General features: G+C 53.9%; 2 protein-coding genes across 7 annotated transcripts in view; both read right to left on the reverse strand.

The window, feature by feature from the left end:
* Positions 1-4,695, reverse strand: part of NLGN3 (neuroligin 3) — a 46,312-nt gene extending 41,617 nt beyond the window's left edge. For all 3 annotated transcript variants that reach the window (XM_062584416.1, XM_062584417.1, XM_062584415.1), the window contains exon 1: positions 4,640-4,695. The gene's annotated coding sequence lies outside the window, so the exon portion shown is untranslated. The remainder of the gene's footprint in view (positions 1-4,639) is intronic.
* Positions 4,696-9,399: 4,704 nt separating this feature from the next.
* Positions 9,400-25,301, reverse strand: part of MED12 (mediator complex subunit 12) — a 37,118-nt gene continuing 21,216 nt past the window's right edge. The window contains exons 25-44 of one of the 4 annotated variants that reach the window (XM_062584537.1): positions 25,045-25,158; positions 24,579-24,742; positions 22,400-22,579; positions 22,136-22,207; positions 21,663-21,823; positions 21,412-21,573; positions 21,215-21,326; positions 20,886-20,975; positions 20,328-20,437; positions 19,598-19,733; positions 19,157-19,318; positions 18,247-18,624; positions 17,756-17,906; positions 17,359-17,564; positions 16,858-16,935; positions 16,405-16,622; positions 15,617-15,779; positions 12,568-12,741; positions 12,322-12,403; positions 9,400-9,842 (exon numbers count right to left, since the gene is read on the reverse strand). In XM_062584537.1, coding sequence (XP_062440521.1) covers positions 9,799-9,842; positions 12,322-12,403; positions 12,568-12,741; positions 15,617-15,779; positions 16,405-16,622; positions 16,858-16,935; positions 17,359-17,564; positions 17,756-17,906; positions 18,247-18,624; positions 19,157-19,318; positions 19,598-19,733; positions 20,328-20,437; positions 20,886-20,975; positions 21,215-21,326; positions 21,412-21,573; positions 21,663-21,823; positions 22,136-22,207; positions 22,400-22,579; positions 24,579-24,742; positions 25,045-25,158 — 2,957 coding nt within the window. In that variant the 3' untranslated portion in view covers positions 9,400-9,798. Of the gene's footprint in view, positions 9,843-12,321; positions 12,404-12,567; positions 12,742-15,616; positions 15,780-16,030; positions 16,230-16,404; positions 16,623-16,857; positions 16,939-17,358; positions 17,565-17,755; positions 17,907-18,246; positions 18,625-19,156; positions 19,319-19,597; positions 19,734-20,327; positions 20,438-20,885; positions 20,976-21,214; positions 21,327-21,411; positions 21,574-21,662; positions 21,824-22,135; positions 22,208-22,399; positions 22,580-24,578; positions 24,743-25,044; positions 25,159-25,301 lie in introns of those variants that run through there. The other 3 variants (XM_062584538.1, XM_062584536.1, XM_062584539.1) reach the window with 3 other exon arrangements.

A 25,301-nucleotide genomic window follows, 5' to 3' on the forward strand; every position in this document is an offset into this window, starting at 1 on the left:
TTACATTAGGCAAAGTCTCTGCAGCACCCTCCACACAAATGAGCATGATGCCAAAGGACATTTTCATAAGTCTCCTTCCCATACCCATCTCGAAAGACTCCCTGACTAGCCTCTCCCAAGCATCCTCATCTCCAGAGAACCCCAGCAACCAAGGCCTGGACCCAAACAAGGCTCACACACAACTCTCTCTCTCTCTCTCTGTGCAACCTTTCCCAAACTCTACAACCTGCTCTGCCAGCATGGCCAGAGCATCTGTCCACAGGCCAAAATTTGGCTCTGTTTGCCAGGCACCTTGCAGTATATACACACATTGAGATGCAGTTGAAAATAAGAGATGTTACTACACTGTTCTGCATTTTGCAGTGTCAGGAACAAGGCTGCTCTTTCAGCAATCCACAGAGCTCCTCGCCAAAGCAGTCCCAGCCCAAACAGCACTCCCTAGCACAAAGTCTTGCTCACAGACAAGTCTCCTCAAGCCATGTACTTGCTCTCCTGCAGGATAGGCATCACAGAAGAAGGAATCTATTGCAAGGACAGAGTTTCCCTAGACGACTGCAAAAATGAGCAGGAGTGCAGGTTTCATCACGCACTGCAATAGTATACCTCTACTAAGCCCAGGTAAGTGTTCAAATAAATGGCACATACCAGGGAAAACTTCTCAAGAGCCACACACATCATGCAGGAACTGGCAGCGGCGGCGAGAAGCCCCTGCCTCTTTCCACAGCTCTTGCTTCAGCCTAGTTCCCCCTTAGACAGACTTTGTCTAGGGACTAAATGATTTGGGTTCAGATTGCCAGCTCTGGCAATTGCAGGACCTTTTATTCATTCTCCTCACACACAGTGCAGAATCCTGCTGAGGAGAGCAGCACACAAAGAGCAACGCTGGTCAGAGCCTGCTCCCTGCCCCCAGTTCTAGGGCTCGTCACGTTAAGATACCACCAGAGCATCTAGTCCACTTTGCAGCACCAAACAGTTCTGCCACAGTCCTCAAACACAGCTCTCCTGCATCTTTGTACCGGGACACAGCCTGCCTACTTCGGCTGCTATGTCCTTGCCAGCCAGCTTTCACCAGAGCCCCTCCGTGTCACGTCAAAGAGCTGGGCACTCCCCTTGCTTTGGCTGTGAATGAAGGCACAAATGCCAGGCCCTGAGTATGAAGTGCCTTCCAAAATGCTCTGTCAGCAGCAGCAGCAAATAACCACAGAACATCAGCAAAGGAATCTCTGTCCAGAATCCAACAGGGAGCAAGTAAGTGGCCCATCCCAGAGGCACCCAAAGTCCGAAGGACAGAGTCAAGCTGTCCCTGTCCTATGCTCTGGGATCCTTACCGCTGCGGTTGTTTCAGAGCATGAGATGGCAGATCCTCTCATGCTCTGCTATGAAATTTCACAAGTTCGTCTGTGGCTCCTTGAGAGCTTGTGCCCTGACAGCAGTGAGCCGCTCTCAGTATTCCCTGTCCACACTGATTTCCACCCTTCTTTCACACTTCCACCCTGCTATTACTAGATTCCTCACCATCACAGCTGCCACAAGACACAGCAGAGACACCACACGAGTCTGCCTGAGGCCACTGTTGCTCTTCGACAGCTTAGAGGGTTTCCCTTCTTGCCCACCTGCTGCGTAGAAGGAGCTCCTGGCAGAAAGGATAAGGACAGACTGCAGCAAACTGCATGGGAGGCTGCAGAACAGTTGTCATTGTGGAGGTTTAGGAACTGAGAAGATGTCAGTTAGGGATGGTTTGGATGGACCTGATGACCCCAAGGTCCCTTTCAAACATGTGTCCTAGAATTCCTCCTCCCTTAACACAATGACAACGATAAGGCCGACCTGCTCAAGACAGGGACCCGTCACAGGATTTCAGCAGACCCTACCTCCTTGCTCTCTCTCAGACCCACTTTCACGAACAGACTCAGTGTGATCCTAGTTCCTCAGGAACCTGGACTGGATCCCTGTCTGTTTTGGCTCCGAGCACATGGAGGAGACCCTGGAGGGAGCCAGAACAGATACAGTCTCCACAGCTGGAGCCTCAGCAAAGTGCCCTGCCAATTCTCACACTGCCTTCTGGCGCTTTGGCAGGCTCCGACCCACTAGGCAAGGCACTGCCAGCCTGCACAGCAGCTCAGCCTCACAAGCCTCAGGCACTGCTCTCCCTCACTGACCTGCTCTGGAGTACCCTCACACCGGCCCATTAAGAGCAGAGGGTTTACACCAGGTCTTGGAAGGGAAACAAACCTAGATCCAAGGCTCAGGGCAACACTCTCGGTACGGGTTCAACCTTCCTCTCCAACACCACTGCCCTAGATGCACATTGCACAACTAATACGTGCATTTGGAGGCTGTGCAGGGCGCACACATGCTCTGCCAAGATGCAGCTCCATTTTCTAAGTGCACTGTTATGCAAGGCCCAAGTGCCCAGGTTTGAAGGCTGTCCTGTATCTCAATGGGCATTCGCTCACACTCACGCCCTGGTGCTCTAGAGGTTCAGAGCTGCACGTTTGCAGGTGTCCAACCAAACTCAACATCCCGACTGTACATGTAACCATGGTAACTGCACATGGAAGTGGCAAACCGTAGATCTGGGCTAACTGCAAATGCAAATTAAGCAAACACATGCACAATGCTAAAAGTGTGACCTCTAAATGTCAGCATTTAACCATTTCGCAGACACCAGCTCTGGTGGTTGCTGCGTGCAGTACACAGAGCAGGAGGAGGGCCAGCCTGACAGGGACGAGGGCTGCAAGACCTCAGAGTGTCCAGCCCCTGCCCTGAGAGGGCTGGCAGTGCTGCTCTGGTCCAGAATGGGGGCAGAAGATGGCACACGTCCCCTAGAGTCAAGAGTAACCTTTGCTTTGGCAGTGCTGCAGCTCTTGCTGGGGATCTATCTGCTCCTTACCCAGCTGGCAAAAGCCCCTGTCCTTGCAGAGCCTCCAGCATCCCAGTTACCAGAGGAAACAAAAGCACAATGTGCACGGCCAGTGCTGAGAGCTCTCGGGAAGCTGACTCCGATCTCCACTCATGCAGCAGTAGGGCCAGGCACTGCAGCTGGGGTGCTCCAGGGCCCCTCTGCCCTCGCCCTGGGCCAAGCCCTCAAGCATCATCTGCTGAGGCTGCCTCAAAGGATGGAGAAACAAGTGGAGGGAAAAATCCTACCATCACAGGGACTTCACAGCAGAGCCACCTCCCTCAAGGAGGTGTGCAGCCACGGGAAGGGCTGTGAGCGGAGATGCCAGGCGATGTTACCATCTGGGAGAGTGCAAGCCATAAAGAGACTGGACAAAGGCCTCACTATTTCTCACTACTTCTCCACCTTTTCAGGAAGATCCTGGGCTTGCAGGGCTCAGCCACCGCCTAGTGCGCTCTTCTTTTGCTGCTGACAGCTCCTTCTAGCTCCAAATGCCGACCGACCTCAGCACAGCCTTCAGTAACGGGAGCCATGGCTGAGCGCACCAGTCGTGCTTCACAGCTTCAAACACGACAGAGTCATGCTCAGGCAACTGAGAATGCACCTACTCTAATCGCGGCATGCGTGTTGGCAGAGCCACCGACAGCTCCTGGAGCCACGCGCTCGAGTGCCCGGCTCGCAACCCCACACGTGGACAAGCCAGACCCGGTCACCGTCCCGGCCCCACGTACGACAGAGGGACGAGGAATGCTCCTTGGCTCAGGAAGCCCCACGACTATCGTTATTTCCGCAGTATGCCAAATACGCCAAGCCACAGGGACCCTTGCCGTCTGCCCTTGACCTGGGGACATTCACGACGGCAGCCTTACGCTGGGCGGTACGGCACACCGTGCACATCCCACGCTGCAAACAGCTGTCCCCACCCTGTCCTCAGAAGAGCCACGTCCTTGCTCCGCTCTTCTCTGAGCCCACCTTGCACCCAGCACCGGACGTGAGGCCGGCATTTGGGCAGGGCTCTCCCAGGGCTGCGAGGAGGAACGCCTTGCTGGGAGCAGGAGGAGGACGTGGCCTTGCAGGTGGCCCGCCACCCCGGTACACAACAGCCGGGGACCGCCAGCGCCCAGCGCGGGCCAGCACGCCTCGCCCCTCCCCAGCCCAGCGCAGCCTTCTCAGGGAGCCTCTCAAGACGCTTCTCAAGGAGCTTCTCAGGCAGCTTTTCTGGCTCTCCATCCCTCCAGGGAAGACCCTGCCTCCCTCCGTCTCCCCGCCGGGAGGGAGCGCTGGCGGCCGGTCGCCCCGGCGGCCCTGTCCTGCCCCCTCGGCGGGGCCCTGCTCTCCGTGGGGGCGGCCGTCGCGCCCAGCCCCACGGCGGCGGCTCCCGCCGGGCCCCCCGAGAGGGGCGCCGAGGGGCTGGGCGGGGGGCGACGGCCTTCGCCCTCCTCGGCCTCCGCGGCCCCGCCGGGCCGGGCCGGGCCGGGCCGGGCCGGGCCGGGCCGGGGCCGCGCAGCTGAGCCGGGCGCACAATCCCCCTTTCAGCGCGTCGCCATGGCAACCCGCGGCTCGCCGAGCCCGCTCATCCGGCCCCGTTAACCCGCGCCGGGCCGCGGCCGTTACCCGCCGCCGCCGCCGCCGCCGCCCCGGCCCCGCCGGCCGCGCCCGCCCGGCGCCCCCCACAGCCGCCGCCGCCGCCGGCAGGGCCGCGCCGGGCCGCGGCTGCCGGGCCGCGGGCGCACTCACCCTGGGCGGCGGCGGGGCGGCGGGGCCATGCCGGGGGCGGCGGCGGCGGCGGCGGCGGCGGCGGCGGCGGGGGGGGGCGGCGGCGGCGGCGGCTCGGCGCCCCGCGCTCCGCTCCGCTCGGTCCGGCCCGACCCCGCACCGGGCGCGCGCGGCGCGGGCACGGGCGCGGGCACGGCGGGGGCGGGCGGGGAGGGGCCGCGCCGACACCCCTTCGCTGCCGCCGCCGCTGCCGGCGGAGCGGCACCGGCACCGGCACCGCTCCGCTCCGGTACTGCATCGCCCCGGCACCGCCCCGCCCTGGTACCGCACTGTCCCGGTGCTGCATCGCACCGGCACCGCGCTGCCTCGGTACCACCCAGCCCCGGTACCACCCAGCCTTGGTACCACACAACCCCGGCACTGCACAACCCTGGTACCACCCAGCCCCGGTACCACCCAGCCCTGGTACCACACAACCCTGCCACTGCACAGCCCCGGTACCACCCAGCCCTGGTACCACACAACCCCGGCACTGCACAACCCTGGTACCACCCAGCCCGGGTACCACCCAGCCCTGGTACCACACAACCCCAGCACTGCACAGCCCTGGTACCACCCAGCCCGGGTACCACCCAGCCCTGGTACCACACAACCCCGGCACTGCACAACCCTGGTACCACCCGGCCCCGGTACCACCCAGCCCTGGTACCACACAACCCCGGCACTGCACAACCCTGGTACCACCCAGCCCCGGTACCACCCAGCCCTGGTACCACACAACCCTGCCACTGCACAGCCCCGGTACCACCCAGCCCTGGTACCACACAACCCTGCCACTGCACAGCCCCGGTACCACCCAGCCCCGGTACCACCCAGCCCTGGTACCACACAACCCCGGCACTGCACAACCCTGGTACCACCCAGCCCCGGTACCACCCAGCCCTGGTACCACACAACCCCGGCACTGCACAGCCCTGGTACCACCCAGCCCCGGTACCACCCAGCCCTGGTACCACACAACCTCGGCACTGCACAGCCCCGGTACCACCCAGCCCCGGTACCACCCAGCCCTGGTACCACACAACCTCGGCACTGCACAGCCTCGGTACCACCCAGCCTTGGTACCACACAACCCCGGCACTGCACAGCCCCGGTACCACCCAGCCCCGGGTACCACCCAGCCCTGGTACCACACAACCCCAGCACTGCACAACCCTGGTACCACCCAGCCCCGGTACCACCCAGCCCTGGTACCACACAACCCCGGCACTGCACAACCCTGGTACCACCCAGCCCCGGTACCACCCAGCCCTGGCACTGCACAACCCTGCCACTGCACAGCCCCGGTACCACCCAGCCCGGGTACCACCCAGCCCTGGTACCACACAACCCCGGCACTGCACAACCCTGGTACCACCCGGCCCCGGTACCACCCAGCCCTGGTACCACACAACCCTGCCACTGCACAGCCCTGGTACCACCCGGCCCCGGTACCACCCAGCCCCGGTACCATCCAGCCCTGGTACCACACAACCCCGGCACTGCATGGCCCCGGTACCACCCAGCCCTGGTACCACACAACCCCAGCACTGCACAGCCCCAGTACCACCCAGCCCCGGTACCACCCAGCCCTGGTACCACACAACCCCAGCACTGCATGGCCCCGGTACCACCCAGCCCCAGTACCACACAACCCCAGCACTGCACCGGCCCGGTACCACACCGCCCCAGTACCACACTGTCCTGGTACCACTCTGCCCCAGTACCACCCAGCGCTGCTACCACATTGCCCCAGTACCACTCTGCCCCGGCACCGCAGCGGCTGGTACCACACCTACCGGTTCTGCACAGGCTCGGTGCCACATCAGCTGGGCACTGCCTGGCCCTGGAACCACCCGGGCCTGGTCACCTGCAGCCCCGGTACCGCACCCACGGAGCCCCACGGTACCAGCGTGGCACCACATCAGCCCAGCACTGTGCCCACGGGGTACCATGCGGTACCATGGGGCAGCAGCCCAGCACCGCAACAGCCCGGTACCACAGCCACGAGGTACCAGCTGGCCCCGGTACCGCACTGCGCTGGCACCGCTCCACGGGTGCATCCCACGGCTCCGGGACTGCGCCGGCCGGGGCGCCGCACGGAGCGGGTGTTGCACCCACCGGCTACCGCAGTCCCCTACGGCACGACTGTGCCCCGCGCCGAGCACGCCTGTGCTGACCATACCCTCCGCTGACCCTACCTCACACCAGCCACACCCGGCACCGACTGTACCTTCACCGCCCCGGCTGTCCTGTGCTGGTACGAGGTGCTCTGCACCGCCCCGGGCACCCCAGCGCCCTGCAGCACCCCAGCGCCCTGCCCCCGTGCTCCCCGGCCCCCCCCCCGGGTGCTCCGCGCAGGCCCCTCCGCGCCGCTGGAGCCGGGGCCGGGCGCAGCCCTCCCGCGTGCCCACGCCGCGCCGGGCAGCGCCGCGCGCGGGGCGCCAAGCTCGGCCACCCCGCGCCCCACGGCGCCCCGCGTGGGTCCGGCGCCCCGTGCCGGGGTATCCTCCCCTCCGCGCGCGGCGGCGGCCGCCTTGCTGTTTCCTCCTCCTCGCCTGATGGGATTATAGCGATCGTTTGAAACAGGGCACGGATTTGGGTCCTGCTGGACGCGTCTGCGTGCTCCGTGTCTCCCTGCCGTCGCCGGGGCGGCCTCGGCCGCGGCGCCCGAGCAGAGAGAAGGGCGCGGAGCAGCCCGCAGGCGGCCGGGCGCTCCCCGGCGCGGGCGACGCTGCGCGCTGCCGGAGCGGCCCGCACCCGGCGGAGCGGCCACCGCTTCGCGCTCGAGACCCTCGCGCACGCGAAGGGCAGCGGCTGCTTTGGCTCCCCCGCCCGTGCCCGGCACGCGCGGCGAGCTGGGGAACGTGCAGCGCAGGGGAGCCGCCGGCCAGGTGCTTTCCGCCCCCCCAGGCCCGGGGCCCGGCGCGGCGAGCGTGCCGCCGGGAGGGGAGCGGCAAGGGCAGGCCGCGCTGCAAGGCAGGTCCCGCGGCAGCGCGCGCGCGGGAGCCGGAGCCAGCCCGTGCCCGGGACGCAGCGCGCACGCGGCGCTCTTTCAGCGGAGGAAAAAGCGCGAGTGGCACCTGCTGCGCCCTGCCCGGAGCCGCCATGGCCTCCCGCCGCCCCGCTCGGGCTGCGGCTGATGCAGCCAGCCGCCCTCCTCCCGCCCGCGGCGCGGCGGCGATGCAGGAGGCGGCATCCAAGATGCCGCCCGGCGCAGGCTCGGGGCCGGCAGGGGAGGGGGCCGCCGGCAGCCGCCGCCGCGCAGGCTGCGCACGGAGGCTCGCGCGGCCTGGAGCTGCGGCTCTGCTGGCGCCGGGTACCCTCGCCGCGGCCCAGCCGGGCGGGCTTGTCCCCTGCGGGGATGCAGACGCGGCCCCCCAGGGCAGGGGGCTCGCGGGGGCCGGGGACCCAGCCAGGCCGCTCCCGAGAGCCCGCTGGAGCCTGATCCTGATTGAAGGGGACAAGCGGCAACGCACGGAGGAAGCAGCCCGCCGCTCGACCGTCTGTTCTCATTAGCGATGGAGTCCGTCTCCATCAGCCCCGCCGAGGCCTGGCCGGCGGCACCTCCCGGCTCTCGTGCGCCTCGGCGGCCGCCGGCCAGCGACGAGCAGGGCCCGCGCAGCGGGGCGCCGGCCCGGGTACGAGGAGCGACGGCCGAAGGGCAGCGGCAGCCGGGGCGCCGGGCCGAGGGGAAGCGCCGCGGGGAGCCAGGGCTGGAGGGACGGAGCGGCCGTTGCCGTCCGTCACCGTGCTGGCCCCCCTCTGCCATTGCCCCACGAAGGGGCGGTGGGCGCAGCGAGGCCCCGAGGCTGCCGCTCGGGCCGAGACTGCTCCGAGGGCAGGAGGAGGAGGAAGTGCCCGTTACTACCACCTAACAGTAATAAACTCAGTTTGTTTACCCTTAGACTGAGGTCAGCTCTGGCTCTCCCTGGTCTCCTTGTGCCACCCCAGCTAGGACAGTGCTCTAGAAGAGCCACTCGAGGGACCCCAGGCAGAACAGGCCACAGGCAAGTAGCTGAGGGGGAACCAGAGAAAGGTGCCAGTCACAAAAGTTTCCAGGTTCAGCAGGCAGCGGGAGCGCAGAGCGCTTGGCTTGGCTTCGCTGGAACCCGGCGCTGCCTGCTGCACAGACACGGAGGCTGGACACGGTGCCAGCAGGCTGCATTAGCCAGGTCAAAAGTTTAGAAACCAGACATCACCCATCCACAAAAAGCACCGTGGCAGTCCGGAAGGAGCTAACACAGAGCCTTGGGGCTCATGAGCAGAACCGTGCTGAGAGGAGGGGACTGTGCTGAGGCATTTTGGCTGCAGCTCCTCCTAGACTGCAGAGGTACCAGTTTAGGAATCGCAGTTACTGCTGCATGTGGAAGCTGGGCTTGTTGATGCTCCAGTTTACCCTATAATATACCTTTCCCTTTGCTTTTAACCCTCTGCCCTTGTGGCATGTGCCGCAGATCACAGATAAAGCTCTTAATTGACGTACAAAGCCTACCAAGTTTGTACAAAACCCAGCCAGCATGTGAACACCGGCTTATGAAACAGGGAAGAAAAAAAGCTTTCTTTCCCAAACCCAACTGCTTAGCCTGAATACCACTTCCACATACACAGAAAAAAAGACAGAAACAGATCTCAGTTCTAGTGAGAAAGAAATGGAGCTGATGTACAGAGGTGCTGCGGAGCTGCATGAGGAGGCCGAGAGCAGCTCGGAGGAGGAAAGGCAGGCTCTGAATACACACTCCTTTTGCAAAGTAAGCTCTCTGTATTCATCCGAGAATGTCTGCAGTACAGGGTTCATCTGGTATAAATAAAGTACAAAATTTTACAATGTCTTAATCATTATTTTAACAAAAATACTAAAAACTGAGTAAAAACTGAAACAAAAGTGGGAAGGGAGACTATCAGCCACAAGGGATCTCCATAAACGTTTGTAGAAATCGGATAGTAAAAACACTTTCTCTGTACAATAAAACCATCTTCTTGGCATCTCCCCACGCAATGGGTAGCGGCAGCACGCAGCACTTGGGGCACTAGCCCAAGAACAGAGGTTGGGAGCAGCCCTAGCTTGTAGGTCAGGCTGCAGAGGCTGTATCTGGTCCACAGTGATGTCTCCCTCCTGGATCAGGCTTATGTGCCACAGATCAGTAGCGTCCAAAGGGGTTGTTGTTCTGCTGTGTCTGTGTATCTGTTGAGATGAAAATGGAGTTTAGACAGTCGCACGGTTTCCTCCAGCACGGAGATTCCCCTCCCCACATCATCAGTAGAGTCCTGGAGGGGGGGGTGGTACAGGGTATGAGAAGACAACTGTGTCACTTACAGCGCTCTCTGCTATGCTCAACTTCCCCGGGGATTTAGGCAGCAGCACAGACACAACCCCACACACTTCGGCAAAGAGAGGGATATCCTAAAGGCTCTCCAGAGGAGACCTGCTCCATCCCTTATGGTGGAACTGGTGCACCAATGAAGCCCTCAAAGATGGCAACTAGCTGGAAGATGAGGCTAGCTGCAAATTATTTCTGTATTTTGAAAGGAAAACAACCCTATATCTCTGCACAACACCTGCAGCCACACGAGCTGCTCAGACAGCTAATGTCAAACACTTATCCTGAAGAGCACCCAGAAACCAGAGTTAGTGAAGGTTTAAGAGATCCAGAGGTCATACTAGCGCACCAAGAACTAGTCTGGCTCCCTGTCAGTACCTAGGTACAAATCAAGACTTATCTGGTTTGAGTGCTATTTGCCTTCAAGCTCAACACCCTTCCTGTACCTACACACAGTGCTCCACGTGCTGGCTCCTTTCTACGAGGACTCTGTAGCTCAGCCCAATCAGAGGTCTACAGTTCATTGATTTCTTAAGCTTTGGATAGATTTGAGCCGATATTTTAGCAATGGGACAATCTCTACCCTTTCACTGATGAATCCTCAGCAGCAACCTAACTCCATAAAGCAAAGGAGCAGCAGGGATTTCTGCTACATGCAGGACATCACTTAGACCAATAGAGTCTGCATGAAGAACATGCCCAGAGGACATCCAGGTGGCACAAAAAGGGCTGGAAGCACTCTAGACTTATCTTTGAGACCTCATGAACTTGCAAGCTGCAAAGACATGTGGATTTTCTCCTGAAACCCAATCAGCATGTTTGGCACTGCAGATTAAATAAAAGCAAATCACTGCAGCCTGGCTAGTCCTCTCCTCCTCAGCCCTGCAGCACAACCATACAGTCAGCGTATCCTGGGCCTAAGGTATTCTTGTCCTGCTCCTACAGGATGTTCTCGGTTTATGTCCCGCTTTCCACTCCACCCCAGACACTACGAATAAGAACTCCAGATGGTTCTGGGAGAACTGATGCAAACCCAGCGAGGTAGCACGGAAGCTGCACGCTGACACACGGCCGCACTGGGCCCACGCACCCTCTCCCTCTAAAACTCCGCTCCGTTTGCTGTATGTATGGAAAAGATACAAAAATATTCTGCTACATGCAGATTTTTACATGAGGGCTTCCTATACTTGAATGTCCTGGCTAGGATCCCTGCGCAGGCTTGTGGCCTGTGAATCAGACTATTTGGAAATGCTTAAGCATTCCTGTTTTTTTTTTTGTCACAAGTGCTAAGAATTTGCTGTTAGGGAACAAGTGTAAGCACTATTGTTTGGCCATGATTTAACGTAGACATTTATCATGTGAGAGTGCTATACATATGACAAAGAAACACCTCCACCCCCGATTGTCTCCAGCATTTCCCAGGCACAAGCCTGCTCTGAAAAACACTCAGTTTAAAGAAACTGAACTAACAAGTAGATAGAACCGAACAACAAGTAGATAGAGCAAATCTGTCAGCTGTATTTTTACTTGACACTGAATTACAAGCCTCCGGATCCTTGTCTGCCACAGAAATGACGGCCCACCAAAGAAAGGGTCAGTTCCCAGCCACCAAGTTCCTAGCTCCCACCCTACACATTGTTACAGCTGGCACAGTCTCACACTTAATGTGCTGCAAAAAACTATGCAGTCTATCTGTAGGCATTTTCATAGCAACTCTGCCATTTTTATGGCAGAAAAGCCACTAAAGTGACAGTAAAAGCAGCAGGCGGCTCAGAGGGGAACAACACAGAGACTAGGTTCTGCTTCTAGCTCCCCCAGCCACCAGTTCAACAGAGATCGTAAGAGCTGTACATGCCAGCCCAAACATCAGCTGTCGCATTACCCCATCCGTGGCGGCAGCCCTGGAGCGAGCCGCAACGCTTCCCAGAGCGCCACCTCCGTCTCCAAGAAGTCTAACCTTGACCACATCCTGAACACAGCATCTCTGCGCAACCCACTAGGTGGGTCCCTCAGGATTAGGCCTCTCGGAGCCCTTCAGAGATTGCAAGTGCCAGAGGATACTTTTGGGAAAGCTGCCTAACAGCCGCTACAAAGGCTCCCCGCAGCCCTCTGTGCACAGCAGGCCTGGGAGGCTGCTCGTGTGCTGGCAGCACTGATAGCACTGCTGCTGCGTGTCTCTGGGACAGAAGCTCCAAGTCCTGATGCCATCTCCCTGCTGGCATCACTTATGGCCTCAGACAGCCTGGCTTGGCCTTGCTTCCCTACCTCTCCGCACCAGGGTTATCGCAATGGAGAATGGCGGGGAAGGAGACTAGGGACAGAATCAAGAACACTCAGGCTTACTGGAAAGCTGCTGTTGAAGCTGTCGGACCAAGGCAGCTGTTTGCTGCTGCTGCTGCGTCTGCTGAAGGCCCTGGCGCTGGAACTGCAAAGAGAGAAATGCGGTTACAACCACACCGCCTGGCTGGCGGTCTCAGCACTCACGCGGCCCTGGGAAGCGCAGGAGAGGGAGGAGGGGGGGATGCAGGTGGAGCCCCGTTGTACTCATGCTGGGATGTCACATCCCTCTGCCTCGGAGGGAACACTCACAATGGGCTGCTGTGGGGGAAGAGCCTGCATCCCCAGCCCCGGGGGCTGGCCCTGCGCCTGTGGCTGAGGCACTGTGGAGACCTGGGGTTGCTGCTGCGGCTGTGGTTGTGGCTGCTGCTGCTGCTGTTGCTGTTGTTGCTGCTGCTGCTGCTGCTGTTGCTGCTGCTGCTGCTGCTGCAAAGACAAAGAAGTGAGACCATCAGGGACACATCTGGAGAAGGCACTCAGCAGCGCAGCACATGAAGGCTGTTCCACCACAGTGACATGCCCTCTCCCACCATCCTCCTTTACAGGTACCTAAATTACCTGCATTTCACACAGACCTGCCCCAGGCTGAGAAATGGAATGATATATAAGGCCAGTAATGGAGTTCTTCTGTAAGATGAGGTCTCAATAGGTAGGAAAAGAGCTACAGGTCTTCTGATCAGCCAGGGAATGGCTAGGAGCAAGCATTACAAGAAGAGCAAACAGGACTGGGAGCTACATCAAGAGGCTGGCTAGCCCATCTCTTGCCTCCAGGTAAGATCAGCAGTACTTATGTCACCAAGTATTTGTCTGACTTGTTCTCAAAAGTCTCCCAGAGATACTAACACAGCTCCCATAACCTTCCTAAGCAATCTATTCCAGGTCACAGTTATTCCTACTGCTACAATTTTCCCTAATCTCTACCTTGAATCTCATACACTAAGATTTAAGACCATTTCTTGTCCTACAGCCAAGGGACATGAACAGATTTTATTTATTTAAGATAAACGTGACTTGTATCTCCCTTTGTCTCCACTCCTCTAACCTGAAGCCCAGCTATTTCAGCCTTTCCTCAGTCACATTCCCTAACTCTTCAACCTATTTTGCTGCTCTTTTCTGCCCCTTGAGCCAGCTGGTGCCACACTTCAATAATGATACGAATCAAACTGGACGCAGAGTTCCAACCTAGATGTTGCCTGAACTCTTTATGGCAAGAAAATTACAAATGTACCCGCAAATCTCAAGTATTTTCATTTCTCCAAACGAAACAGATTTCTAATTTCCAGACATTTCTCCTTCCTGTAAAGGTTGTTTTGAACCCACTAGATAACAAGAAGAATTTCTAGCAGAAATATAAAACTACCAACGTTATCATGCAAAGCACGGTGATATGAGGTACAATTCTGATCACCAGCTCAAAAAGGTAAGATTCAAACCTTGGACAGACTTAGAAAACAGACAAAGATTATCAGGAAAAGGGACAACTTCTTAGGAGAGGAGGTTAGAAAAACCTGACCTTTGGAGGATACAAGTGCTTCCTACAAATACATTGGGCAAACATCAAGGAGAAAGAAGAGCCAGTAAATAACAGAATACAGACAACAATTGGATAAAAGAATGGATCACAAATACACAGAGGCTTGGATCAAGAAGGGTTCTACCCATTAAAGGGTGTGAATTTCCAGAACAGCCTAAGTTCTGTTTTAAACCAGTTTGGCCACTTAGGCTTCTGAAACAGATACTACAACCTGGATACACTAGAAAGTAGACAAATGACTGAACAAGCCGGGAGACCCTTTCCAACCTCATGCTCTACACTCCTAATATTAACTGTCAGTCAGGAAAGGCCAAAATAGCTGGGCTTCAGGATAAAGAAGAAGAGAAAAGGGGGGAATCCAAGTCTCCGCATCTGTCATAAAAAGATTAAGCTGTTCATGCCTATTGGTTGTAGTACAAGAAATGGCCTTAAATCATTATGGGTTTGTAGTCAGCTCATCATCAACCTGTGAAAGACTAACTGAGAGGCCATTCTTCCTTTCCACAAGCCACTGCATCATGACAGTCAACTCAAGCACCAAGAGCGTTTTGCATCTGGGCTTCCCGATACCACAGCAAGAGTCACCTGTAGCAGGGGAGACTCTGCCACCTCCCCCACAACACACTTACTTTTTTCTTTTTTTTTGAGCAACCAAACAACATCAGCTAAAATCAGAAGGTACATAAAGTTACTGAGCTAGGACAATTGTAAGCAACTTGCCTGAGGAATGTTCTTTTCCTAAATAAGTGATGGAGAATGCTAAAAAAGACCCAGTGAATAGTCAGGAAATGCCACTTATCAAAAGGACTAAGAACTGCTGACCATGCTACAGGCAGTCTCTTGTCCAGTGCAAGGCAGCAATTCGCAAATTCTGCTGACAGTGGCTCTCTGCAGGAACCACTGCCTCACGTAGGTACCTTGCAGAGCACCCAGCACTGTAACACAGGTGCCATTTAAAATCTGCCCACATTTTACACGTTTGCTAAGCTTTGTGAAAAGGAATACAGTTCACCACAAAATTCCTGTTTAATGTTTCTCTTTCCATTCAATCCAATCCTATAATTATAAAAAAAAATTATTCATGCTTGTATTACTATATCATATGGGTATTTAACATTCATAAGACCAGTATGCAAATCCATGGGATACTCATCTCTGTTGACATGAGTCTGCAAACTCCTCTGTACCTACAAGTTAAGTCTGACCACTCACGTTGGATCAGCTTTCCACCATCCACTGTAAGATGTGGAGGACATGTACTGATTCATACCAGATCTCTTACTACTGGGAATTATGACTGATGCTTACTTTGGTTTTGTGAAAATGCAGACACACTCCTACAAATGATCTTGTAAGCAACAACTCTACCTGCCCTGGGCTGGACAGGGGAATTTTCACTTTATTTCTAACTACTGTAACGTTGACTTCCGAGACAGCTAGCTTTCTGCACAATCTTACGAGCTCAGCTGGAGCTCAAAAAAGTGGGATGCAGGCCACAGGATACCAAACAGACCTTTGCTGTTCTTAACTTTTCTTCAGTTCATGCTGGGTGACCGGCAAAAGGCAGCACAGCAGGTCTCTCCATGAGGAGTGGAGAGCTCTAAGGAAGGAACAACTGCCTAGCAAATTATTACAGACGGCCCCCAACAGAGTTGACATCCCTCCTGGCACAGGGAGGCAGAGCAGGGCACTGCTGATGCAGGGGTAAGCAGTGCTCAGCAAGCTCCTCTGGCTCCAGCAGCCTTCTCTGTGTCACCACCCACTCACCCTCAGCATCTGCTGCTGCTGTTGCTGCTGCTGCCTCAGGTACTGCTGCTGCTGCTGATCAGGCAGTATCTGACTAGGTCGAATTCCTGAGGGGACTCCTTGTGCACCCAAATGGTTCATCCCACTCATCATGGGGGCCTGCTGTATTGACTGGTGAGGAAATCTGTAAGAGACAAGGACACCAATAACCATGAAGTAAAAGAGTCGCAGGCTGCTGGCTTCTTTAATCTAAACCCAGCTTCTGCCATCAACATCACAGCCCCGACAGCCCCTTGTAGCCCATGCTCTCTCTCTGCAGAAAAGGCAAGGGACACCAGGGCCCTTCAGGGCTTCATCCAGCCTGATTTAAGAAGCTCTGAATAATGACACTCAGCCCACTCTTCTGCAAAGCTCCCCTGCTGGATGTTTGCCTACCCAGGAGCAGCAGGAGTTCCAGGTCTAGCCCCTAGTGAGTGATCAGCTGGCCAGATTCAAATTGAAAACAGACTTTCCCAGGTCATTTGCCTCATACTTCCCAATTTCATCTTTTCTGGCTGGTAACACTGTCTCCTGCCTGCAGCTGGCATCTCTCCGAATTTCCTCCTGTCTCTCTGTTTCTTCCTGGGACTGAAAGCTGGAAAAAGATGTTCCCTTGAGCTTGAGGATGCAAAGGACTCAGATGCTGAACCACACAGCATGGAAAACAACAGGCTTTTCACAGATTGCTATTAGGATTGTCTAAACTGAGAATGGGGAATGTCCTGGTGAAATACAAACAGTTCCGTAGCATCCAGGAGGGTGCGAGGTACCTCTGTGTGTTGCCCAATGTGTGCCCATAGCCTGGGGCCTGCTGGTGCACGTAGCCGCTTGGTCTCTGCTGCATCTGTCTAACAGGGTCCACCAGGGCTGGGTTAGAGCTAGGGTGGGAATTCTGATAGGGCTGGCCAGAATAGGTAGGAGGTACCATCGTGCCCGACTGGGATGGGTGCTGCTGAAGGCCTATGTGGGAGACATAAGGTGTGTAACCCTGAAATGAAACAAAAACAAAAAAAAGCTTTGTAAGCAATGGGGTACAGAACAGAAATGAAAGCAGAGTGACCAGCTCTGTTACAGTGCCGTCACAAGGCCGCTCACCTCTGCGATTCAGGTTCATGTTGGCTAGTAAATAAGGACTGAAAAGAGCTGAGCGATTTCAGGACTTAGGAGCACTGTCCTGTGTGGGAAATCAGATCCCAGTCTTACCTGGGGTCACTGCCACTTACCTGGGAGGGTTGCAGTGCTCCATAGGACGGGGTTGGGGCCATTTGGCGCACCGGCTGCTGACCCATTATGCCTTGGCCCTGCTGGAAGACAAGAAAAACACTTTTTTCAGTATTACCAATCCAGACAAGTAGCTTCACTGTAAACCCATCAGGTTGCTGCACAGGATGTAGTGCGCAGATGCTAACAGTATCTGCTTCCCCCTGAACTGGGTAAAATAGGCTACTAACACCCCTGCCACCCCTCAACCAGGACGTGCCCCTCTCTCTGCCCAACAGCCACAGATGTTCCAGGGTACCTCAGTGACAATCTCTACCAATTCCTTTAGTGACACGCACCCAACAAAGGGGGTGGCAAACAGAGCAGCCCCAGAGAGACAGACTTGAGAGTCAACAGCTTTCCAGGGGAGAAACAGACACATTTGGAGAGTTCTGCCCTAGCGCACAGCTAGGCCCTGCTGTGTTACAGGGTCTGGCATGAGCAGCAGCACAGCTCGGACTTACCAACTTCGCCTGAAGCTGTTGCCTCAGGATCTGCCCCTGGGACACTGGGGGCTGCTGTCTGTACACTGCTGGCTTATAGGATGGGTCAAGGCCCATCATGCTCCCCATCCCTGAAGGCAGCACCCCGGTATAGGGAGGACGACTCTGAACAAGTTTCCCCAGCGGCATGCGCACAGGTCTGTAGGACGTATCCAGGCGAGGGCCACCTGCAAGAGGAAGAGAATGATTAGTTACATGCTATTGCTGAGCCTTGCAGCTCTAGAGTGAGGGTTCATCACCATATCTGGATACACAAGAAGCAGAAGAAGCAAGTATGTGTAGAACCATCTTGCAGAAAGGGTTCTCCCAAGAGAATCCTGAAGAGGTGCAGCAGGCTCACCTTCTCCTCCCCACCTACCTGCTGGAAGAGGCTGATTCTGGGCATAGAGACCCATTGGTGATTGTCCATATGCCAGTCTAGACACAGTGCTTCCTGGCTGGTGATGCAAGAGATCTGTAGGCATGCCAACTCCATATGAAACTCCTCGGCTAGGACCCAGCATAAAATCCTGCACAGACAAAGAAAGGCGTAAGAAAGGTCAGCATGTGCTGGGAATTTACAGCTGGATGAAGTGTACAAAAAGGATGCAGAGTCCACCAAGGGCAGCCCAGAGTGCTGTCCAAGCTGGGTAGTCTCTTTCCCTCCCACTAGAGTTTAAGGAAACACTTGCCCTACCTCAGGGTAGCGGGAGAAAGACAGAGCTCCAATACTCCCAGTTGAGAGAAAAAATTCCATCTCTGTCACTACACTGCTCTCCGCTCACAGGTTCCTCCCGAAGACCCAAGGAAGCTCCCTGTGACCAGCAAGCCTGGACAGGGGAAGCTCGTAGTTATTGGACAGTTAATTACCTCACTTTTGCTGGCAGACTGGTTGCGTTTCTTGGCTTTGCTCTGTTTCTTCTTGCGTTCTTCAGTAGAGGTGGCAGGATTGGAGCTTGTTTTGTCAGCCTTGGCTGGTTCCACAGCCTTCTTCTCAGGCTCTAAAGCCACAGGTGTAGGAGGCTCTTCTTCTTCAGGAGGCAGTGGCAGTGGCTCTAGGTAGTAACTACGAGGCTTGGGTTTTAAGTGCGTGTGGTACAGAAGAAGCCTCTGCTGCTCCTCAAACCTGGACACTTTGCGATCCACCCGGACTGTCCCAAACCATCCCCAGGAGAGGGGGGCTGAGTGCTTCAAGCCCTCAAACAGATCCCAAGGAGAAATCTTCTGTTTTGTAGAGACTTGCAAACCCTTTAATAAAAAAAGAAAAGAAATAAGAACCTACAAGCCTCTGTTATTTCTCCAGCTACAGTACAGAAAACTCTAGGCTTCCACCAGACCTCACTCAGTGTCCCAACTACTTGCTACTGGTCCTTGCTCTTCCACACAGGAAACAGTCATTTCTAAAGGCTTGCAATGAAATATTTCTCTGCCTGTCTCCTGTTACATACAACTGCTGACATTGCCCAGTTAAGTCACGCAATAGGAATTACAGGTTTCTCTTTATGCTTCAGATAGGCATGAATACAAAACCCAAAATTTAAATAATTTCTCAGGCCAGAGCAGCACGTATCAATGAGCATTAGCACACATTAACACCTAACTTTGCCCTTTTGGGGCATGGTTAGGTGCCAGCTTGGCTGTGTGTAGCCAGTCACATCAAGCTCAGCATACAACCAGGTGTGCAGCAAACACAAGCCTCCCAAGCAGTGAAGACTCAAGAATTCGGTTGACAAGTGAAATCTGTATACAGCCGCAATACAGAAAAGAGAGCTTCACTTACTTCCTTCTTGAAGATGGAGTCAAAGCCAGCTATTTTATTGCCTTTGGTGTCAATGAGAGATCCCTGAGGTTCGCAGGTGATGACGTCTCGGGTTTGCTTGGGAAGGGGAAGTAGCTGTCGCACCTTTTCCAGGCTGTCAGACTGCCGGTCCCCCAGCTCCTTCTGCACATGGAGAGCAGAGGAGACTTCAAGAATTACTCAAGAGAAAAGCATCCAGAGTCCGCCTGTACCTCTACTGGTGCCAACTTCCACTCGCTCATTATCACAACCTATCACCTTTGCACCCTTCACCCCAATACCCATAAAGCCATAGAGGCAAATGTCATGGCCTGTCTAAGCAGCAACAGGACAAGTACTGTACGCAACACCCAGATAAACCTGCATAGTTGGGCCAATGTGACACAGCACTCAGCTCCCTACATAGGGCGCAGTGTCCCTCACCCTGAGTTTCTTGACCAGATTCATGTACGCCCGTTTGTTCTCCTCCATGCTGCCCTGAGAAATGCTGGACATATCGGCAGCCAGGGTGCCATTGATGAGAACACTCAGCATGTCCAACACCGTGGTGAAGAGCTCGCTGTTGGTCAGAACAGAAAGGTTAAAGTCACAGGAGAAGCAGATACAGAACTTCAGCCATCACAGTAACACAAAATATTATTAGATTATTGAGAGTACTGCCTAGACTCAGAAGCGTCAAGCCCCTTAGCACAGGATGTTTCATGGCATGCTCTGCTGCTTTCAGCTGCTGCTTCTTCCACATGGAAAGAGCTCTCTTCAGTCTCCCACACCTAACCCCCCTTTCCCTATACAACCCAGAGTGTTCACATTTTAGTCAACTGCAGTATCACAGATTAAGACTAGCCTCCTATCCACCTGTTCAGCTTCTCCAAAAAGTTATCCCTGCAGGTCCCAACTCAAGGGAGTGAGCTCACGTTCTTCCCAGCTTGTCCATTTGCATCTGGAAACCCAGGTTTGTTCCAGATATATCAGAGTGCACTTACACAATGAGACCTAGGTTATAGCTTCTTATTACTCTGAAGTCTCTTTCAGCAACCACTGTCTAAAGAGACGACAAGCTCACACCAGAAAGGGTCTGCCTCCCAACAACTACCTCACACAAGGGCTGCCTCTCTTGAGAAGTGTACCGATCAGAAGCCAGCCAGAAAATTACTTGTTTGACTGCATGTCCACAGTGCCACTGCTGATGATGTCCAGGAGTAGCACAGCCCATTCAGTTGTCTGCTGTGTACTCCGTTGAACTGTGTCAAACATTCCTCCCACCTGGCAGGGAAGAATAGTTTAGAGTCACAGGTACAGCAAGAAGAAATGCTAAGATTAGAAAGTGAGATGGGAGCCTAAATCAGAGGAACTCCTCCCCTACAACAACTCCTACAGAGGGCTGAAGGAAACTGCCATCAGTAGAACAAAACCTCAGACGTAAGCAGTAACGGTGTGGACTCCAAAAGCATTGAAATGGGAAGGCAATGTTGTGCCTAGCCTGCACAGCACATCTCAGAGAAACAGAGACCAAGCCTGTGGATCCCATCCTGGCCCAACAGAGGAAGGGAGTTTCTCCACCCACCCTATCCCACACAGGGCTCAAGACCTAGAAGCAGCTGAGACCTCTCTCCTCAGAGTATATATCGCTCCCTCAGTGCTCATTTGCTCAGAAAAAGGGTAGAGGACTCTTCACTCCATGTGGTTAACCTCTCTTTCCGCAACTGCTCACCAAATTCAGTCGGAGTTTCAGGGCCTCATGCATCAGTTGCTTGGCTTTGCAGTCATCTTGGTACTGATCTTCCCGCCAATTCGTAACAATCTAAGAGATTGAGGAAAGAGGATAGACCTCACAAGCTGGACTATGAATTTTATAGAGGGCAGCTTGTGTTACCCACTGTCTGGTGACTCTGAGGAGAGGCACCTGCACTGACTGGCGCAAGACTTTCACCTTATTGAGCACACACTCAGCCAGACAACATTCGTGTAGGACATGCCCAATAACCAGCTTGCTGAGGCATGAACTCTTGAGGAAAGGGAGGAGAGAAGACAGACATCTACCTGCTGGACTTGACTGTATAGAGAGGTGAGAAGGCCTTCCCGCTGCTCATCCTGTCCTTTCAAGCACGTTAGCACCAGTGACAGAAACGGCTGCTGGCTCAGGAGGGACATGCTGCAAAGAGAACAGTGAGGGAGCTGTACTGCCAGGCTGGAGGATCAGCAGAGCCAGCATTGCTTGTCCTTTCCCCAGGACTCACCTTTTCTGCTTCTGGCGGTCCCGCTCTTTGCGGGATGATGACCCCAGATGCTGTCCTTTCTCCAGCTCCTCTCCAGCAGCTTTCAGCACATGGCCCTGCACTGATGTTGGAAGCTTGGCAATCAGAGGGGCTACCAGCCACACTCCTGACCTCTCCAGGGAGCTGTGACAATACAGCAGGGAAAAGCAGTTCGTAATCCAATCCATGATTCAAATTTGTCCACAAGGCAGCCTCACACTGAGCTCACCTACCTGAGGATGGGTTTGGATTTGTTGCTGGCAGGTGTAGCACTTGCTGAGCTGCTGATACTGTTGACTCCATTGCCAGCAGAGCTAGCAGAGCTGGTCTCTGCTGATTGCTGAAATACCTCAATGGTGGCCTTGGCTATATTTTCTAACAAGGAGTTCATCTCCTAGAGATAGAGCAAGGGAAGAGAGGAGAGCTAAGCCTCTCTCTGAGAGCATCCACTGATGAGGCTTGCACATCTAAACACGACGCAGTGCAAACCCAATCAGTAAATTCCCCCAGGGCTGCTGCTCTTGGAGATTTCAGACTTCCCATATCCTTCTCATTCTTAGCTATCACCAGACTCACCCATACCTCCTCTTTGTTTATTTTCTCCACATACTCACTTCTGCTAAGCCACCTCCTCACCATCTCACAAGCAACCACTTCAACACTAGCAACACACATCCCTGCATGGTTCCACTGAGCAGTAACTCACATTATTTGCTGTCTGCTTAATCATGAGCTGCAGCTCTAGCGAGGATTGCCTCATGGTCCACTGGTCCAAATTCTGCAATACACACACACACACACACTTCAGATGAGTCCTTGTCTCAGTTCAAACCATGTCCTCAATCCAAACCCTCAGATCCCTTGTTAAGAAGTGTCAGATCCCTCAGAGGTCTGCCTTTTGGACAGCCACATTGTAACACTACATTAACCAATTACTAGGACATTCTCGAACTCTATCAGGATCCTGCACCTGTAGGATGCGTTTAATCCTCTGCCGCTGAGGATTTTCTCCCTCCTCATTGTCCAGCAGTCGGTGTGGATAGCAGATCAGCTGCATCAATCTCTGAGCCTGTGTGCTGCTTAGGACAGGATCCTGCAAGTCATTGCTGTCTTCACAGAGGGACTTCAGACATCGCTCACCTACCCACTCCTGCAAGACAAGCACAGGAAGGCAGGGTCAACATAGACTCATGTCAGACACCAAACCAGTGCTGCTGTCCTCAGCCTCAGGGAGATTAAGTGAATACATCAAACATCAGACTCTTAAGAACCTTACTGGAACAGGATAATGCCTGACAATCATTTTTGTTCTTGAACTGTACTGCCTTGATTCAGCAAGCATCAGGTGTCACTACACCATCCTCTCTCAGAACTCCTCTTGCTTGTGTATGCAATCTCCATATCCTTGAGAAGGCTCTTTTTCCCACCTGTCCAGCTTTCCACTGGAATTCAGTAGGACTTTGCCTCTGACCCACTTTAGATTTAGATAATCTCACAGATACGAGGTCAATGACCTTAAAAGACTATCAGCCTGTCTCTCCAACATTTCTTTTTGAGCATATAGTCATCTCCTCAGGCTCCATGTCACTGAAATGGAGTCCTTTATCTGTCTCTTTTCAGGAGAGTACTACAAACACTTTCGAGCATCACAGACAACTCTGCGCACCAACAGTCAGATTCAGGTTAACAGCTTTTGACTCAGGTCTCCTTCTTGGTTCTTACTCACAACTCTGACTTGTCACAGATCCACAAAATCAATTCTTCCAAAGAGCCAATCATACTTATGTTTATTAATTTAGATAGTCTAAAGGACAAACCAACAATTAAGTCATAATCATTTGTACCTAAGAAAACTTTAATCCAGTTCTGTAATCCACTCCTTTGTTCCTCTCTCAGGATGAAGTCTAACAAAAAAAAATGCACACCTGAATGTGATATATTTTTTGAAGTTTGAGAAATCACCACATGTGGTTTAAGGCATTCTACAGACATTTCAGAACTGATAGTGCGAGTTCTGCAACATCTATCACTTGGACTAAGGTGCAGATGGTAAACACAGTTTTTTTTTTTTTTTTTTTTAATATATACCTTTTACAGTTGCAAGAGCCCTGACACAATTTGGTGGCACTTGCTAGCATATAGTGGAATACTCATTCCTACGTATCCAGTGCTGCCAACAGTTGGTCCAAGTTGCGATATCTGACACTCTGCTATTTCCTCCTGCACACATACATGCACACACACATACACCCACATTCTGCCTGCTGTGCATCCTTCCTACGCAGACAGGGACCAGTAAGGGAAGATCTACTTCTGTCAGTGCTACAGTCAGGTTTTAGCATGAAGTAGGTTGAATTTATACTCGTAAATATGCATCTCCAGTTCTTTTGTAGGCTGATAACACTGCTGTATAATGAACCAATTAAAAAACAACATCACAAAGCACAAGGGCGACATAGCACTGAGTAGAACACAGGTTTCAAATTGTGACACTGCATCTTCTCTGCTGACAGAATAAATTTGTAACTAAGGCTAAGGACACCCTTCACTACTCACTCAATTTCATACAGTAATGGCAACAGCCACTCCACTCTGCAACTAAGTACATTATTAGCCAGGTTTCAGTTCCTCAAATGTCAATTTTCCACAAAGAAACAGACTTGCTGGTGCTGTCAGATTAGGGCTGAGCAAAAGACTTTTGTTGTTGTTCCTTTAATTAACTAAACAGGGCACTGCAAAGCCTAGGGATACATTAACAGCCTAGCTGCAAGCAACACTTAAGCTACTCTCTGAAAGGCACCATTTATCACTTCAACAAGCAGTCTTCCTCATGCTTATCTTCTCTGCCTTCAGCAAACATCTTGGCAAACCACTCCCAGCTCTCCCCACTTTGGGCATGAGCCCTGTGCTGTTACCAGAGCAGAGGGGATGTACAGTCCCTGCATACTTTAACATTCAATTCTCGACAGCTGTTCAACCTTTTTTGCTAGCGATGGGCAATCCTTAGCGCTATCACATGGCAGAACCACAGCTGGTTCTTTACTGATATTTCAACAAAATACAATTTTCTTCAGATGGGGCTTGGAAGGTATGGGATACACCCATCTGCAGAAGGGACAAGGACAAACCCAGAGATAGGACAGACTCACCTGTTGACAGATACTCCTTAGTACATACTTGGCATAAATATCCAAGCTAGCTGTTTCTACAGTTACTACCCGACCGCCAGCCTTCCTGGTACCCAGCTCATCATCCATGAGATCATCAACGCCTCCAGGGTGGGAAAAGCCAGAGCCTTTCAGTTCTGCATCTCCTGCAAGGAAGGAGTAAGTGTCACTTAATCACCACTGCCATACCCAAAGCCTGACCCACAACACATTTAGAGCTTTCACAAATTCTCCCTATGACCAGCAATCTCTTTGCAGTTGAGAGAGAAGCTTATTTATAGCTCTGCCTGAGGGCTCCAGACAGACCAGCCACATTATCCACCAAAATGGATCTTCTCTACCCTTCTGTAAAGCCAATACATGCCTGTCCCTATGCAAAACAATGCCTATCATCCATTCCACTAAAAACCATTCTTTCTTACAGGTTCAGGCTAACGTAGGTACGTACCAAGAACAAAGACAGCCTTCAGCACTGCAAACACTGCTCCATCTACAATGCGATTCTGGGAAGCTGCCAATAAATGACGGTCACAGGAGGAACGGATTCCCACTGTGGGTTTGTCTGCAAAGACAACAACAGGGAAGGGCAATACCCAGCAAGTGAAAAAGACCAACGCTCCAGAGCTGAAGTATAATTCAGCCAGTTAGCAGGATCAAGTTCAGAAAATCCTGAGGCTAGTCCTTTTCCCACCTATAACATGGGGT

This window comes from Rhea pennata, chromosome 11 (assembly GCF_028389875.1).
Source record: "Rhea pennata isolate bPtePen1 chromosome 11, bPtePen1.pri, whole genome shotgun sequence".
Classification (NCBI taxonomy): domain Eukaryota; kingdom Metazoa; phylum Chordata; class Aves; order Rheiformes; family Rheidae; genus Rhea; species Rhea pennata.